Here is an 18,620-nt window from a genome sequence, read left to right as displayed (position 1 = left end):
GTTTTCTAATGCAAGATGTAGAAAGGGGAAATTCAATTCTTCTCTCTAGAGAGAAGAGAAAATTGTCAGAGAGAAAAAAGGTCTTTCAAGAGCCAGTGGCAATGGGACCCAACACACACACAGAGAGTTTGGATAGATCACAGCCAGGTGGTTGGCCGAGGAGGCCAAGCGAGGGAAGACGCGACCGTTGGGGTATGTGGAAAGGACTTTTTTTTGGCTTCTGTTTTGTTTCAATGTTGGAAGTTTAAGAAATGAGCTGAGGCTAAGAAATATGTTCAGAAAAAGGAGAAGTATGAATGGAACAGGAAAAACTAGCAAGATGAGCAGGCAGCCGTCACTACAGGTCCACTTGAAATTAATAAGCAGAGAGTAAAAGTGAGCTTAGGTCGGGTGTATCATACGTATATCCAAGTAGAGGGCAAGTGCGGAGAAATACGTGTCCAACTAATAAAGAGAAGGGAGTCTGAGACTGTGTTTTAGGATCATGGTCTGTGATGTTCACCTTAATGTGTGACCTTCACCTCCAGTGCTCAATATAGCAGACTCCAGCAAGATGTTCACCAACTGAAGCCGTAAATATAATTTGCCGTTCAGTTGAGATAGCAACTTCCTTAATCTCAGTTAATTATTCGGAAAGAACACCCAAAGGAAATCACGAAGCGTATGCTTGGAGTGTTCCTGTAACTTGTCAGTTGAGAATCTAGATGGGAGTTTAATTTAATGACTTGGAGCGAGCTTCTCAGTGAATACGAAATTTCTGTTAAATCTTGTTAAGCTGGACTGTAATGAGATCATATGCCAAATATTCCCAGGCTGATGATGGTAAGATTGTTTATGTACATGTAACTTAGTCTGACCACCCATTTAAGAAAACATTCTGAAGGCCAAGCATAAACTCAGGCAATGTGATGGGAAATAATTCCACATAAAATAGGATTACAATCCTATGTATGGGACCTAAAAATAAACCTCAGTAAATCTGTAGTAGCTCTGGAGAGAAAACCACACACATACCAAAAAAAAAAAGTTCTGAGGGATATAAAATAAGAATAATAAATGGAAAAACATACATTATTAAACATACGGTTTTGGTTATGTAAATATATTAATTCATTCCCGTAACAATCTATAGATTCAATAAAATATCAATCATAAAAAATGTTGATTAATAGAGGAAGGGACGTTACCAATTAATGGGGCAATATTAGTCACTAGTAACAACGAATAACATGAATTAACAGTAAACAGAAATGCAGTGTGTATTATGTCCCAAGTTCTTCTAACATACACAAAGCTACATATATTAATTTATATAATCCTCACAGTAACCTTTTGTGACATGAGTGATTATTAATATCATTTAATGGACAGGGAATCTGAGGCACAGAAGGATTAATAATTTGCCCACGGCCATACAAATGCTGAGTACAATTACCAGGGTTTAACCTGGGTTCTCTGGCTCCAGAGCCCCTTCCTTAATCATTTCCCCTGCTTCTTTTTTTTTTTTTTTTTTTTTTCAACGTTTATTTATTTTTGGGACACAGAGAGACAGAGCATGAACGGGGGAGGGGCAGAGAGAGAGGGAGACACAGAATCGGAAACAGGCTCCAGGCTCTGAGCCATCAGCCCAGAGCCTGACGCGGGGCTCGAACTCACGGACCGCGAGATCGTGACCTGGCTGAAGTCGGACGCTTAACCGACTGCGCCACCCAGGCGCCCCGCATTTCCCCTGCTTCTAAACTGCAATGACAACAAAAATCCCAACAGCACTTCTGGAGGCAGAATTAGATAAAACTATTTTAAAGTTAACCTGCATGGAAAAATAATAGGGAAATGGTTGGGGGAGAAAATAATTAAGCAGGAGATTCACGTTCCAATACTAAATGTATTTCATCTATTTTTTAAATTCTTAAAAATTTTTAAGGTTTATTTTTGAGAGAGAGAGAGAGAGGGAGGGAGGGAGGGAGGGAGAGAGAGAGAGAGAGAGAGAGAGAGAAAACATGAGCGGGGGAGGGGCAGAGAGAGAGGGAGACACAGAATCCGAAGGAGGCTCCAGGCTCTGAGCTGCCAGCACAGAGCCCAACGTGGGGCTCGAACTCACAAACTGTGAGATCATGACCTGAGCCGAAGTTGGGCACTCAACCGATTGGGCCACCCAGGTGCCCCATTAAATGTATTTCAAAGATGCACTTAAGGTATTCACTCACTGAACAAAACTTAACACCTTCTCTTTGTCAGGCTCTGTTCTTGGTGCCAGTGACAGAGTACCGATAAGAACAGACAAAAATCCCTGTTCTCATAAATCTTAAATTCTTGTTGAGGGGGATAGACAAAGAAATAAACAAATATATAGGCTGTTAGGTCATGATACAGTCTATGAAGAATATATAGCAGCAAGAGGGATAGTGAATGCTAGGGTAAGGAGGGGATGCTTTCTAGATACAGGGATCAGAAAAGACCCACGGATAGGAGGACACTTGAATAGAAACATGGAAAAGTTGAGAGAGCAAACCATGAGGGTATCTGGGGGAAGAGCATCCCAACAGACCGGATGCTAGGTGCAAGGGTCCTGTGGTAGAAGGCTGTTTGTCCTGTTTGTAAAATAACAGGGAGGCCAACATGGCTGGAATGATCGGAAGGTAAAGTGGTACAAGATGATGTCAGAGGGATAATGGCAGGGGGAGGTGGTCAGGAAGTTTCACCTTTAACTCTGAATGGTATGGGAAATGGGACTTGATCTGACTTACATATATTATAAAACCATCATTCTGGCAGCTGTGATGAAAAAGGAATTACCAACACTTCTCCAAAAAAAAAGACTGAGTTTGATAGAGGACACCCAGGGGCCATGTCCCTTGACTGGATACGTCTAATGTAATAAAAGGCTGCACACACTGGAACTGAGATTCTCTCTACCATGCCCCCAAAACTAAGGCTAGTGAATAAAACAGTGCTAGAACCTAAGGGGAAAAATGCCACTAACCAGTGAACAGGACTGCGAAAAAAACTCACGAAACAAAGTTTCCTACTCCTCTGCCTGCCATCTGAGCAGCGGATTGCCCGATGCTACCCTGCCGAGAGAGCTGGAGTACGTCTTCATCCACTACCGCACTCGTCAACGGTAGCCAAGACATTGGCCCTTGAAGTCATGGTGGACAAGGTACAGTAGGGGACGGCATCCTGGGAGACATGGCGCCCACAAGTGAAGTTATAAGACGGTACATGAAGACAGAGGAATTCTAGCAGCACGCTAGGGATTGTGACATTTGTATATCAATTACATCTATCCACAGGACACAGACTCAGTGGCGGATGTCGGGAAGCATCTGGTGCTGTAGATGGCAGCAGGAGGGGAAAGCCTCTTGGAATGTGGACCTGAGCTGGGAGGACCCACTGGCATGTCGGCAACAGAAAATTTAGCCACGACCCCTGAGACAGGGAGCAGACTCGATAAAACTTGCCTACAAGCACGCAGTCTGCAAAGATCCAGCCCCATTTAGGAGTAAGAAAAGAGAAAATTATTAATTTGATGTCTAAGACAACATGCTGGAGGAAGGGTCTGATGAGAAATATTATAGCATTTTGTGGATTCGATTACAAATTTTAAGTCCTTGGAAATCGTACACACCCTTGAATTTCCACCAATAAACACAATATAATCGTCACAACACAGACACAATCAAACAGGTCAGCTCTTTGCAGTATTCTTTACAAATATTATCATAAAAGGGAACCAAATATCAAAGCTGATCTTCTTTTCGTTAGAGTATCCCAATATTAAGAACTACTAAAGGGCACGTTGGGTATTTCTGGAACTAGGTTATCAATATGTTAACTAATGACAACACCATTTTGTGAATGAATCAAAATTGTACCTAAGGGTCTACCCGACTTTTACGAGATGCTTTACAATTCCAAGTCACTGCCTCAGTAATTATAATGCAGCCAGATGAAGTCAATTCCACAGTAAGTTAGAGGCCTGGACATATAAATAGCTCAGTAGTTTGGTACTTCAAGAGTTTCTATGACGATGTCAATTTTCAGTAATGCATACTTTTAATAGTACGCATAAGTCAAGTCAGGGTTCTGGATTTTTCACTTGTGATGATGTTTAAGAGAAGGGTTTTGTTCTTTGAACTTTATAGTCCTTGCAAATATCTCACTCATGAATGAAAACCAACTATTTGGGGGCAAGAAATTATTCTCCGCAAGATGTTTTCACTGACTATCTTTCAGTTTGAGGTGTGCAGTTTAGTGATTCGACAATTAAAGTCTTAGAGGAGAACACAGGCAGCAACCCCTTTGACATCAGCCGTAGCAATCTCTTACTAGGTATGTCTCCTGAGGCAAGGGAGACAAAGGCAAAAATAAACTATTGGGACCTCATCGAAATAAAAAGCTTTTGCACACAGAAAGAAAGAATCAACAAAACTAAAATTCGACCTACTGAATGGCAAGAACATATTTGCAGATGACGTGTCTGATAAAGGGTTAGTATCTCCAAAATACAAAAATCTTATAAAACTGGGGTGCCTCGGTGGCTCAGTCAGTCAAGTGTCAGGCTCTTGATTTCAGCTCAAGTCACGATCTCGCGGTTTGTGGGTTCAAGCCCTGCATCGGGCTCTGTGCTGGTAGTGCAGAGCTTGCTTAGGATTCTCTCACTCTCTCTCTCTCTCTCTGCCACCCCCCTCACTTGCTCCCTCTCAAAATAAGTAAACTTTAAAAAACTTCCAAAACTCAATACCCCAAAAAATAATCCAATTAAAAAATGGGCCGAAGACCTGAACAGACATTTTTTCCAAAGAAAACATCCAGATGGCCAACAGAGACATGAAAAGATGCCCAACATCAATGGTCATCAGGGAAATACGAATCAAAACTACAATGAGACATCACTTCACACCTTGTCAGAATGGCTAAAATCAACAACACTGGAAATAACACGTGTTGGTGAGGATGCGGAGAAAGGGGAGCCCTCTTGCACCGTTGGTGGGAGCGCAAACTGATTATCTACCTTTTAAAAGTAAGAGACATATAAAGGAATGCTAAGAGGGATTAATTGAATAATAATTTAAAAGAAATAACAACAGAGATAACGTGCATCAGTGTTTGTTTAACATAGTAGTCTAAAACCTTAAAAATAGATACCTCAAAGGAAAAATGTTATTTGTAGTTTATGAGTGAGAGCAAAATAGAACCATTGTGAGTCCCTCTATGTAAATTATCTCATCTTCAATGGCGCTCTTCTAGGATGCTTTTTAATAAGCCGCTTTTTATACTTTTCATGTGTCTTTAACATGAAAAATTTCATGTTTCAGTTCGAATGGAAGTTGCAAAAAAAAAAAAAAGGAGATTGCTGATCACAGCATCACACACATGTGTAGATCAGAGGACTGAGGTAATTAGGTTATCTCTCAGAGTTCCCTATGGGCTATCCTAATTAGCATACAAGCTCTTCCCTAACCGGTAGTAGTTACCAAGGACAATGTGATTCTTACGGCTGTGTTTGCCCTCTTATTGCCCGACAGCACATTGTATTTGCTTTTTTTTACTGACTCAGAGCAAAAATACATACTTGATGACCCATAATCGATCTGTTACAAATCTGGCTGTGGGAAAATGAAGGATTAATAATTATCGAAACTTTACTGGTTAATCAAGTTTATTCTCTGGGGCAGACACCCCATCCCCATTGTCCTGTTTTTCTTCAAGACCAGAACCCCATTTGACTAGCTCATCTACTTTGCCCCTTTGAAACCTGAGTGACTAGGGCAAAGCTGACCCCACCCCAGGTCATGGGAGGAGATAATAGTAACCAATATAAAATAATAGAAACCAAACAAAGTACTATTATCCCTTTGGCCAGAGATGGGTTTCATTGCCCAAGGTTAAGTTAATCAAGACTTGCTGGGCTCTTCAGCTAAATCGTCCTGATTAGTCCAGAGGAACTTTTGTTCCAAGGTGACGGGGAGGCTCATCTCTCTGTGTCTGTCCCTGATTCTCCGTTTGTCTATCTTCATGCAAGGGAAGGACAAGAGAGCATGCTGTCCCCGTGGCTGCGAGTGCTCCTCTCAGGAAGGAAGCGAGTCTGAGGACAAAGCTAACATATTGGAGAGACCCTGACCCTCCCCTGCCCGAGCCCTCCCTACTTTCTCGAGATGAAACACTTCTTTATGGTTAAAAGTACCGATCGCCATGTAATAGATGTGCTCGTGATACATGTCCCACTTGGAAGGACGAGGGGACTCACACACACCAACCCCCACCGCCACTCTGGCTGCAGAGGTGGGAGGGGGCTGCAGAGGCAAGAACAACTGGACGAGTGGTGACAGGGTGAGGTTCCCCGCCCCCCGCCCCTGGGGTCCCAACTGTGCCCCAGTCTCAGCTCTGTTCTCACACGTCCTGGTTCTCCTGCCTTAGCTGGGGTGAGTGGATCTTCTGGTTCCCTCAACCAAAAGCAGCCATCATTAGCTTTGATAGGTCAAGTTCCTTCAGGAGCCGACACGATCAGGCTGGAAATCCAAGTGACAAGTGACATGGCCTACCTTGGGCATGCAGATCACCAGATGCCCTGTCGTCTGAGATCGCTTAGCAGAGCTGCTGTCTGGCTTCACTTCGGCAGGAAGAACAAGCTGAAATGGCTGACGACAAACAGGAAGTTTGCGTATTACGGGAGAGGGTTACTTCAAGAGGCATTTTCGTTACAAATTCAAGATCCCCCGTGCCATTTTAAAAACAACGTGCTTAGACTTAGGAAAAAAAGAACCCACGTTCTATGGCTATGCTTGATATGCAGGAACTGTTCTACCTGTTTTAACGGACGGTCTAAAGAACAGTCATCGATCACAAACAGCAAAATAGTCATTGGTCCGTTTATGTTAACATGACTAATAATAAAGGATTTACAGATAAAACTCCTTGTCATGAACTATCAACGCATTTCCATTTTAAAGTCTTTATAGGACTCCTGTGAATGCTCATAATCAGCCAAAAATACTATTTCAAACATTATAAAATTACAATTGCTGTGAATGAAATCATTGACAATTTAAAGCGGGTACATAATTTAAATATAATCTCAAGCATAGGCTACCACATATACAATCATCTACTCAGCTTTGGAACAGTATTAACACAACAGAAATAAGTTAAAAATATTAATTTTATGGAGCTGCACCGTGGCTGGTCAACAACCATTCCCACCGTATACCACTCCCATTGTATGAAATCATGTGTCCAGGGGCGCCTGGGTGGCTCAGTTGGTTAAGCATCCGACTTCGGCTCAGGTCATAATTTCATGGTTTGTGGGCTCGAGCCCCACATCAGGCTCTGTGCGGACAGCTCAGAGACTAGAGCCTGCTTCGGATTCTGTGTCTCCCTCTCTCTATGCCCGTCCCCTGCTCATGCTCAGTCTCTCTCTCTAAACTAAGTAAATATCAAGAAAAATTGTTAAAAACGTTTAAAAATCATGTGTCTAAAAAGTAGCTCTCTGATTGGGCTTCTTTTTTCCTATTTTCATATTACTTTAACAATTTTTGAGGCAACCTAGCTGAGTTGCAGACTTAGCTTTTGAAATTGTTAACAGTCGACTGCATTATACTTACCTTCCCTTTGACCATGACCCGTACATAAGTTGGTTGCACATCTACATCGATTAAAGAGGTGTCCATATACCTTCAAAATCAAACATGTCCAATCTTAGAATTTTCACAAACATTAAGCTTAAAGAAGTGCAAATAAAAACTAACATTTAAAGAACCGTGTTAGGGGCGCCTGGGTGGCTCAGTCGGTTGGGTGTCCGACTTCAGTTCAGGTCATGATCTCATGGTTTGTGGGTTCGAGCCCCGCGTCGGGCTCTGTGCTGACAGCTCAGAGCCTGGAGCCTGCTTCTGATTCTGTGTCTCCTTCTCTCTCTGCCCCCCGCCTCCCACTTGTGCTCTGTCTCTCAAAAATAAATAAATGTAAAAAAAAATTTTTTAAAGAACCGTGTTAAATGAAAGAGAGGTTTACAATTTCCATGCTGAACAGGTCTTAAGAAGTTTGTCTTACGTTAATCCCTAAACCAAAGGAAATTCAATATATCAGCAATTTCATTTTTAGAGCCACAAGTACACTTGGCATTGATTGCCCCTCACCTAAAAATATCTGCGGCCTGAAACACCAGAGGTTTGCAAAGAAAAAAAACAACCAAAAAACAAAAAACAAAAACAGCTTGCCAGGTTCTTTCATGAATATTTTATTTTAAGCCCTTAAGACTGACATGAATAGCCAGGGATGTTGAGCCTACTACACGTGGGGCCTGCAGACCCCCACTCCCTCTTCCTTAGCTGCTCTCTGTCCCCACAGCTGTTCTGCAGCTGCCACAATGCCACCCCCCCACCCCTGCAAGACTGGCTTTGCTTCTCCCTGCCAAGCTACCTCCTGCTGATTAAGCAAAGTCTTCCATCTATGGCAGGGACCCCAGGATCGGCTGGGAATTGTTCTCCTTGGCTTTATGAACAAATCAAAGATTTAGGCTTCATCTCGCTTGTGTAGACAAACGATTATACGTATAATTGGACATTTAAAAATATTGTGTTGGGTGCCTCGGTGGCTCAGTCGGTCGGATGTCTGACTCGGGCTCAGGTCAAGAGCTCACGGTTTGTGAGTTCAAACCCCACGTCGAGCTTGTTGCTGTAAGCGTGGATCTTCTGTCTCCCTCTCTCTCTCTCTCCCTGCCCCTCCCCTGCTCACGCGCTTTCTCTCAAAGATAAGTAATCATTAGAAAAATACTGATTGTGAACTTTAGCGAATGCAGCGAGGATTCAGAAATCACAAACATTAAGGAGAACACCAGGGCCGCAGGCACAGGCCTGGGTCACACAGATGGTAAGGAATTGACCCCACCCTCTCTTCCTCTGTTACCTTGGAGAACATTCCTTAACCCCTCCCCGCCTGTTTCCTCACCTGGAAAATAAGGATGGGAAGTGCCCCGCCCCCTAAGATCGCAGTCAAGACCCAGGCATAGCGCCTAGTCTGGAGCTGGCGTTGACAAAGCATCATGCTTGTAATAATAAAAATAAAAATTCTCGTAACAATACCAAGGCTGGGCAAGGTCTCCCCAAACCTCGTTGAGTATCTACCACGCTAACGGATCACATCTTCTCGTTCACGCGTGGGGCCTCCTAAAGCGTTCATCTGCCCTTACCTACGAGGTCCTCGCGTGCTGTTTGCCTCTGCCCAAGACCACCTTCTGCTGGTCCTCTGCAAAGCCCACCACTTCTCATCCCGCAATCGTCAGCGCTCAGTCCAGCAGCTTCCCTGAGCATCCCTTATACACGGACCACCGGACTGCAGGACCCCTGGGCGCCACCCCCGGACTCTGGCCCTTCCTGTGCAGCACCCTGACTTATTAGACGCCTGCCTGTTTACTTCTGGCTCCCCCACGGGGCCGTAAGCTCTAGGACAGCAGAGACCGTCTTTGGAATGTGCCAGTGACAGCCTCCCGTCCCCGGTACATAGGAGGTGTTCTACTGATATTTCTGGATAGAGACAGAAAGAATATACGGACGAACGAATGAACGAGCACATGAACGAACGAACGAACGAATGAATGAATTTAACTTTCAGAGACACGTCCATGCGCCAATGAAGATCACAAGGAGTGTTAGTGTCATCAGTTCAGACAGAATCGTGGGAAGGGAAGGGAGGGATTTTACTACCTAGACAGGAGAAGTCGCACCACTCCTTGAAAAAGTACACGACAGGGGCATGAGGAAAGTCTTCGTTCGGGAATTGAACGTGAAGAGGCCAAGAGAACTACAAAGAGAAAGGGGTACACATTCATTAAACTCCAGGAATATGACCAAAAAATGGAAAGAACTAAAAGGATGAATGAGAGTGTTTAATGAAACACAACAGAAAGGGAGCTCGGGTTGCTGCAGGGTCAGAGGACACGAAATCAGGAGAAGAGCTCGGCGCTCTTTAAAGGCAGATGGACTGGCGGCACGTGGGCAGGAGAATTAACAGGAGGTGAGACAGGGCATCTTGTCCTGAGAAGAAAGGAACACACGAAGGACTAGCCCTTCCTCACCAGAGCCGAAGGTGGAAACAACCCAAATGGCATCAACCGGTGAGTGGGTGAACAGAAATGTGGTCCGTGCAGACAATGGAGTATTACTTTGCCGCAAAGAGGAAGGGAATTCTAATACCCACAACAACACAGATGAGCCCCGAAGATGTTACGCTACGTGAAAGGACACAAGACCACAAGTGATTGCGTTTATACGAAGTATCGAGAATTGGCAAATCTATAGAGACCGAGTGCAGGTTCGCGGGGGCCAGGGCACAGGGTACGTTTCTCATTTCCCTGTGAAATGAGTACTTAGTGGCCATGCGCTTCCATTCTGCGGTGATGAGGTTGTCCTGGGGCTCAGCGGTGGTAAGGCCTCACGGCATCGTGAAGTTACCGAGTGCCTCCGAATCGGACACTTGAAATGGCTGAAATGGCGAATTTTAAGTTATGTGTATTTTACTACAAGTAAACAAAGTGGGACGTCGGGCTGTGAGTACGTGTCCTGGCCCCTCTGATTACTGTAGTTACTTTGACAAGACTCGCTCTCTGGAAATTTACTCCCTTTTGGATAAATTTCAGGATAACAATCCCTCTTCCTTCACTGGGTTACTGGAAGATCAGATGAGATAGAGCCCACAAAATGGGCCTTAGAGAGAGGACTGTATTAAAATGCATGCATGTGAATGTTCACTGGCTCCCATTACCAGTATTCATTCATTCACTCACTCAGGCGTTCATTCGTTCCTGCACTCACACCTTGTGGGTGCTGGAGACATAAGGAGGGCCGAACAAAGTTCCTGCCTTAACCGCACATTTAAAAAAATGCAAGTAAATTAATAGTTTGTCAGGTAGAAATCAAAAAGCGCGAAGAGGTGGGAGGAAGTGCTGGGTAGGGGTAGGCACTGTTTTACATCGGATAGCGGGGCACAGGGGCCTCCATAATGAAGTGACATGTGACCAGAGGCCCGCAGGAAGTGAGGCAGCCAGCCACATGGGCACCCAGGGTGATGGCGGTGCAGGCAGAGGGATGCATGGGTGCAAAGTCCCGAGGCACCAGTGTGTCTTGAAAAGGCTGGGGAAGTGGAAAGACCCTATACGTGGACCCTGAAGTCAGACGCATGAAGGACAGCGAGCCGAAACCTTCGATCCTAAAGAAATGAGGCAGTGACGCAGTCAGAGGAAAAAGTGTCTGCTGGAGGTAAAAAAAAAAAAAAAGCTGCAGGGGGTACCCCTGGGTCTCTAAGAGGGGACTGGGAGGCGGGGGCCACCACCCGCTGCCTGGTGCTGTCACATCAGAGTGATTTGGAAAAAACAAGGAGGAATATAAAAGGACAGCGGCAGTAGGGAAAGCTGAGGGGCCCGTGGTATCAGCGTTAGGAAACAGCAAAGCTGTGACAGTTATGTAAACTAGGCCTGAGCGGCAGGGCCAGGGTGGCTCAGTCGGTTAAGCTTTAGAGTCTTGGTTTCAGCTCAGGTGGTGATCCCAAAGTCATGGGCTGGGCGAAGAGCCTGCCTGGGATTCTCTCTCTCCTGTCTCTCTGCCCCTTCCCCCGGTTCATGCGCCCTCCCTCACAAACAGGATTAAAAAAATTAAAAGTAGGGGCACCTGGGTGGCTCAGTTGGTTAAGCCTCTGACTTTGGCTCAGGGCATGATCTCACAGCTCGAGAGTTCGAGACCCATGTCGGGCTCTGTGCTGACAGCTCAGAGCCTGTCACCTGCTTCTGATTCTGTGTCTCCCTCTACCTCTGCCCCTCCCCTGCTCATGCTCTGTCTCTCTCTCTCTCTCTCTCTCTCTCTCTCTCTCTCTCTCTCAAAAATAAATAAACATTTTTAAAAATTACAAAAAAGATTAAAAGTAAATAACTAAACTCTGCCTTCCAAACAGAAAGTCCAAAGTTCGTAGCCCTGGGATTATGGGTTTATTTACCTCTGCCTTTGTTTTCATTTTCATGCTTTTTAAAATTACGGTAAGTTCTCGGGCTTAAAAAACAAAATAAAACTTCTTTGTTTGGCAAACCAAATTCCATTACAAAATACTTCAGGACTCAAGAGATGGCACTGAGAATGACACCAGAGAAGCCATTAAGTAAACCCATAATAAAATGACTTTACCTATAGACAGCAAGGTCCAGGATGATCTGGTTACGGTTTTCATCATCTTTCAAGGAGAAGTCAAGTCTAAGGAACAATCAATCCGTTGGGGGGAAGAAAAAAAAAGATGACGTCTTTAGCAATACTGTACAGGTATCCCACCCCTTATCAAAAGTAAACTTGGCAATAAGTATATACTAATCCCCGATGACAAACTTATTCTGGGAGGTGTTATTTAAAACTCTCAACGGAAACCTACAATACACGCATAAATTATTTATTTACCTTGTTGAAATGTGAGAATCCTAAGGCAAACTACATACAAAAACAGTAGCATTGGTGCAGAGATAGAGACATCTGGTGGTTAAAGCTTTCTTTTCGATTTCATTCAAGTTTGTTAGAAGCAAAACTAAAACGCTGGGATTGTTTATGGGGAAGAAAATGTCATATCTGCCTCCCTTACCCAGCGTTCTATCCCTTCAGTTTTAAATAGTCCTGTCTTCCTTCTTTGTCCTTGCCATCTTTTTTTTTCTCCTTTCATTGTTGACCTTTGCACCACCTTGGAAAATGCTGAGACACTGCCCATGATCTATCACCTCCATATAGACGAAGAAACAGAGGTTCAGAGGGGTTGACACAGCTGGGAAGGCGGCCATGTGAGCCTGGAGAGGCAGGATTTCAAAGCCCTACATCTTTCAACTATACCGTACGGCTCGGTCTGAGGTGTAACTTCCATAGTGTCAACGTACCATTCAGAATTATTTGGCTGATTTATTTTGAGCATTTCACTTGTCATACCATTCTGTAAAGTATATAGTAAAACAATATTAAAGGATGTATGCTAAATCGTTTGGAACAATTTGGCCATCAGCAAGATGTCTGTGTGGGGCCGTCCCTTTTGGTGCTTTCAATGACCCAGCCATGCGGGACTCCTTCAGTTGCTCAAATGACCCACCCCTTTGTGATCTCCTCTCAGGAGCTTTCTTATGTGCTGGTCCCTCTGCCTTGATTGCTTATGCCCCAATTGTCCAGCCAGCCAACTTGAACTCTCTCTTCGCAGATCATTTGAAAGGTAATTTCAGAGAGGTTTTCTACGGTAGAGATTGCTATTCATTCCCTCACGGTCCACTTCCCCTTTCTCCACAGTAATAGGACCCCTGATTTTAACTAGGAACATGGCCGTGCAGAATAAAGGTGACACTTTCCTGCACCCCCCGCAGCTGGATATAGTCATGTGATTTAGTTCCCCGAAGGAGAGCATTATATGGCACTCTCCAGGAATTTCCTTAAAGAGAGGGCGCATGTGTCCTTTTCTCCCTCTCTTCTTCTTCCTCCAGTTGGATGGAAGAGACTATGGGAGACCCAGTCATGAACTACAAAGACTACTTAGCAAGCTACTGCAACTCTCCGGGCAAGAGGCAGATGACACGTTCTAAGGTGGTGGGGGATGGCGTTAGCGAGAAGCCGTGGATTCAGGTGATTTTGAAGGAAGAAATGATAAAGTCACTGATAACATGACAGAGAGAAGAGCAAAGGATGAATCCAAGGTGGATGCTTGCTACTGAGTTGGAGAATGCTGGGGAACGAGATGGAAAGTGATCGTGGGGATAGAAATTAGGACTTCTGTTTCTGTCATGGTAAGTTTATAATACCTGTCTTATAATCACATGGCGAGGACAAATAGCTCATTAAACATCCAAGCCTTGAGTTCAGGGAAGAGGTTGGATCTGGTTGTAATGTACAGATGGTGTATAAAGCCACGGAATTTGGTGAGAGCTTCACAGAGTCAACGTGAAACAAGAAGGCAGCTGAGGAGTTGGCCACCACTTAGGTACATCACAAAGAGAATCTGGCAAAGCCTATGAAGATGAGCAGGTAATAAGGTCAAAGAATCTGAAGCAAAGGGAAGAAATTGCTGTAAGAAGGAAGATGATGATCAGTTTGGTCAAATTTGCTGGGTCAAGTACATAGGGCCTGAGATTTTAAATGATGTGACTGAACATAGGGATAATGTGACCACGGAAGACAAAAATGATGTGACCATGGAACACAGAGATGATGAGAACACAGAACATGGAGATGATGTGACCATGGAACATGGACATGATGATATGGACAGAGATGATATGACCACGGAACATGGGGATGATGTGAACACAGAACACAGAGATGATGTAAACAGAAAACATAGATGTGAGGTGAACAGAGAACAGAGAGCTGATGTGAACATATAGAAATGATGTAACTACAAAAGTTTTATGTGACAGGATATGCAGACATGGGTTTTAAGAAGGAAAGCGAAGTAGGGAACTGGTGACCGAGTCCAGGCATCTCCATGAGGAACAGCAGCTATAAAGAGGGGCAGAGAAATAGGGCTGATGCTGCAAGGGAAACTACAGAAAGGGAGCTTTCTTATTTTTTTTTTTAAGGTGGACAATATCAGGGCACCTGGGTGGTTCAGTCGGTTAAGCATCTGACTCTTGGTTTCGGCTCAGGTCATGATCTCATGGTTCATGAGTTTGAGCCCCAAGTCGTGCTGGATGCTGCTGGTGTGGAGCCTGCTTGGGATTCTCTCTCTCTTCCCACTCCCCGTCTCATGGTCTCTCTCTCTCTCTCTCTCTCTCTCTCTCTCTCTCTCTCTCAAAATAAATAAATAAAACTTAAAAAAAAGATACACGATGTCACAACATTCATATACTGATGACAGCAATTTGGTAGGAGGGAGAGAAGTGATCCGGAAGAGAAGGAATCATTGCAGAAGCAAGTCCTTTACAGGAAGAGGTTTGGGATCAGTCCACCAGCAGAGAGAGTCACTCTATAGGGGAAGTCTACCCATTGCAGAAGGAGGCAAGAGTCTGTGGACAGGTCCAGGGACACTGGGAAATTGGATGGGAAAACTTCTGATTGCTTCTGTTTATGGAGTAAGAAACAAGGTCCCAGTCACGACCACAGAATGGAAGTAAGAAGGGAGCAAGCAGTGTGAAAGCAGGCTACGGGAAATCAGAGGAGTGAATTACCCAAGAAAGTACAACATGATTGCCGGAAGTCCGCTAGAGATCTATGGTGGTCAATTTACAGTAAGACCGGCAGGTAGAGTTGAATGTTTTCTTCCAGCCTCACGAGGGCAAGTCCAGCAACAGATGGCATGGTAGATTTACACAGGGTTGAGGTTACAAGAGAGGACGCGGGAAGGAAAGAAGGACAAGGGACTTGAAGATCCACGTCAAGGACGAATCTCTGAGACGAACCATAAAAGCATAGCGGAGTGACAGAAGATAAGAACACGAGGGGAGGGGGGAGGCAGGCAGAAAACCAGCAGGCTGAACAGATTCCTGTTCTTAATGGGGCTTCTGATTGTTGGGAGTGCAGGGCGCTCCCCGGGAGCACAGGAGGTGGCGTCCAGTGGGACACTCGAGGGAAGATTCTGGAAGCGGAAGAGATATAGAAGATGGCAGATCTGAGAATAAGGGTGGATTGTGTGGCTGGCTGAGGGGGGGGAACGATGGCAGGGAGTGAGGCAGTGGGGCAGGGGAAAAAGCAAGGCTTTGGTGGATTGTCTACAAGTAGGACAAAGTCACATGACCAGTGATGGGAGGAGAGGCAGAGGAGGCAGAGAGAGAGAGAGAGAGAGACACTTGTCCAGGCGGGGGGTGGGGTGGGGGGGTGAACATGGTCTTCTGCAGCGAGTGGGGCAGAGGGCGAGCATGAGGGCTGGGCAGGGCTAAGTGCACGACCGCAATAAGGACAGAAGTGGTATTATCTAGATGGCCCCGGCTCCAAGGGGGCTGGGAAGTTTTAGGGAAAGGGAAGACAAATGGTCTGAGAGTGGCTACCAGGTTCAACTTTCCTCGTGGTGTATGTACGTGGCGAGGGAGAATACGGAGGGCAGCTGTGGAAGCAGAACCCTGAGTTTCCCTTAGTGAAAGAAGATAAAAGGGACGTTGAGAGACAAGGTTGAGGATCGAGGCTTTGCTGACCAACACATACTCCAGAGGGCACAGAGGCAGGGAAGGAGGGGTCAGCGGGGGGGGGGGGGGGGGGTAGAGAATGAGGTGTACAGAGCCACAGGGGACTAAGTTTCTGGTGGTGACAGATGACCCAGGAGGGCAAGGAAGGGTGATGACGGCAGGATGGAAGGTGGTAGGAGGAGGTGATGGGTTTCAGTTCTTCACAGAACCCCCCTCAATACGGTTAGCAGGAGGGGCAAGTAATGTGGGCAGTGTGGTGGGGGGAGAGGTGGTCTCACCAGGGGCCCAGAGCGCTCTGAGGGTCTCCCTTAAGACCCTGCTATAGGCTGAGAGACAATCTTCCCACTAGATTTCTGAGCTCAGTGAATGCAGACACCTGTCATATTCACTGCCATATCCTCATGCTTAGTATCGTGTCTCAGGCTACGTTCATTTCTGCAGGAGAGAGAAGGGCTGTGTGTGTGAGGGGCTGGTAGATATGAACTTGATCACGGAAGTCACTAGAGCTGGGTTAGCACGAGCAAGTCAGTCACACCATCTATTAGCTACGTGGCCTTGGACAAGCCACTCTACGTCTCCCAGGCTCAGGCTTTGAACCTCTGAGAAGGAAATACTGCCTGGCATGTAAGATTGCCACGCAGATGGAAAACATGATGCCTGGAAATGATCAGGACGGTCTCTTTATCCTGGTCCTGGTGTCGAAAACGAAGTACTGAAAAGAAACAGGCTTTGAGCAATGAAATGAAGCCAACGAGATTTAGTCCAAAGGCTTTTTGGTCAGTATTTTGGCTATAAATGGCTTTTTTTGTTTTTTTAAATTTTGCCTGCTTTCTAGTTTTAGATTTTAAGACAGCCAGATAGGGCAGCCATCATTACACTTGAGCATTTCCAGGTCGAATATTTTCCCTCTCTCATTAACGTCCCTGAAGGATCTCCATCAGTTTCTTTCCTCAGCTCTCACGTGCTTTGTAGATGTGTCCCAGAGCGTCCAGTAGAGGGACACATAGGAAAGGTACCAATACTCTCAGCCAGTTTGTTCGTGTGGCGCTTTACAAATTAATAGACCTAACAATAATGCACGTGGAATTTTCGGGCAGAAAAGCGTATAGGACCCAAAGTTTCCACGGATACATAACTAAGATTCCCACATGTCAAGATCATTTTCTGAACGCCAAGAAAATGAAATATAACGTTATGCACTCGAAAACATCAGAGATGTTCTACTCTCAACTATGCACAAAATGACATTCTTATCGGGCTCCTCGAGCTTGTGAAGAACACTTAGATATATTCTCCGCGAAGCAAACCCGCAACGGAAACCATCATCAGGACCACCCCCATGTGCTTGACTTCTTCAAGCCTCTCTTTGGCCTCACATACTTGGGGTCATTCACATTCAACACTTTTCCATCTTCAGTGATCAAAATCCTGGGTGGTTTCACTTTCTTCTTCTTTTCACTTGAGATGGGAGCAAAGGGCAGTGGGGAGAGAGAAAAACAACGTAAAAGGAATATTTTTGTGACACAGTTTAAGAAAAATTGATCAGGCATTTGTGAATACATGAATAATTCACCGTTATGAAGTCCATTCTGTTATTCCTATGCTGGGAATTGACAGGGCAGATTTCTTTATGATCGTTATCTATATCTTTAAGGCAAAAATGTGACCTAGACAATTTGGCAGTTAATTCAAAAGGGGGAAAAAAATCCTCTTTTTCATGAAATATCCATGAATATTTAAATTCATCTATTTTATGCATGATTTACCCAGATAACTGTCGATTCTCCATTGGTGCATATAGCCTCTGCTTTAGTTAAAGTTTTAATTTTTAGGGGTGCCTGGGTGGCTCAGTCAGTTGAGCATCTGACTGTTGACTTTGGCTCATGTCATGGTCTCATGGTTCATGAGATTGAACCCTTCGTGGCTGTCAGCAGAGCCTGCTTGGGATTTTCTCTCTCTCTCTCTCTCTCTCTCTCCCTGCCCCCCTCTCTCCCAAAACAAATAAATGAACTTTGAAAAAAATTATAATTTTTAAAATGCCAAGTAGATTCGACTCTATAGAAATAAAAATACCAGTACATGAGATTCTACATAAACAAATGTCTATCACAGAATTACTCATAGTGGCAAAACTCTGGAGCTATGAGGAAAACCCATCAACGGAGGAGTCAGTGGCCTAACTATATTCATGCTATGAAATATTTTGCGGTTGTTAAAAACACGTGTCTGCTCTTTACCTCACTGGTCTAAAAAGTGATAGAAAATGTTGATGGAGGAAAAGAAACAGTGCAGATAGGAAAGGCTCATGAGATAATATGAAAAATGTAGAGCGTAGTCCTAGCTATTTAAACATCACTGAAGATCTATAAAAACCTAAAAAAGCCTGTATGGACAAGCTCCACGAAACCACATGGGGGAATGTGTGTAGATGACAGAACTATAGGCAAGTCTTTGCCTTGGATTTCCATTCTTTTAATCACGATTTTGGATAGTGAACTGTATATGC

The 18,620-nt window shown here is 44.7% G+C and overlaps 1 protein-coding gene across 4 annotated transcripts in view; it reads right to left on the bottom strand.

Moving 5' to 3' along the window:
- Nucleotides 1-18,620, bottom strand: part of DNAAF11 (dynein axonemal assembly factor 11) — a 78,985-nt gene that overhangs the window by 24,279 nt on the left and 36,086 nt on the right. For all 4 annotated transcript variants that reach the window (XM_045453652.1, XM_045453651.1, XM_045453653.1 and 1 more), the window contains exons 7-10: nucleotides 17,495-17,572; nucleotides 12,168-12,233; nucleotides 7,605-7,674; nucleotides 6,546-6,641 (exon numbers count right to left, since the gene is read on the bottom strand). In XM_045453652.1, coding sequence (XP_045309608.1) covers nucleotides 6,546-6,641; nucleotides 7,605-7,674; nucleotides 12,168-12,233; nucleotides 17,495-17,572 — 310 coding nt within the window. The remainder of the gene's footprint in view (nucleotides 1-6,545; nucleotides 6,642-7,604; nucleotides 7,675-12,167; nucleotides 12,234-17,494; nucleotides 17,573-18,620) is intronic.

This window comes from Leopardus geoffroyi, chromosome C3, assembly GCF_018350155.1.
Source record: "Leopardus geoffroyi isolate Oge1 chromosome C3, O.geoffroyi_Oge1_pat1.0, whole genome shotgun sequence".
NCBI lineage: Eukaryota > Metazoa > Chordata > Mammalia > Carnivora > Felidae > Leopardus > Leopardus geoffroyi.
Note: the sequence above shows the minus strand (reverse complement) of the source record. Positions and strands in the feature narration are given on the sequence as shown.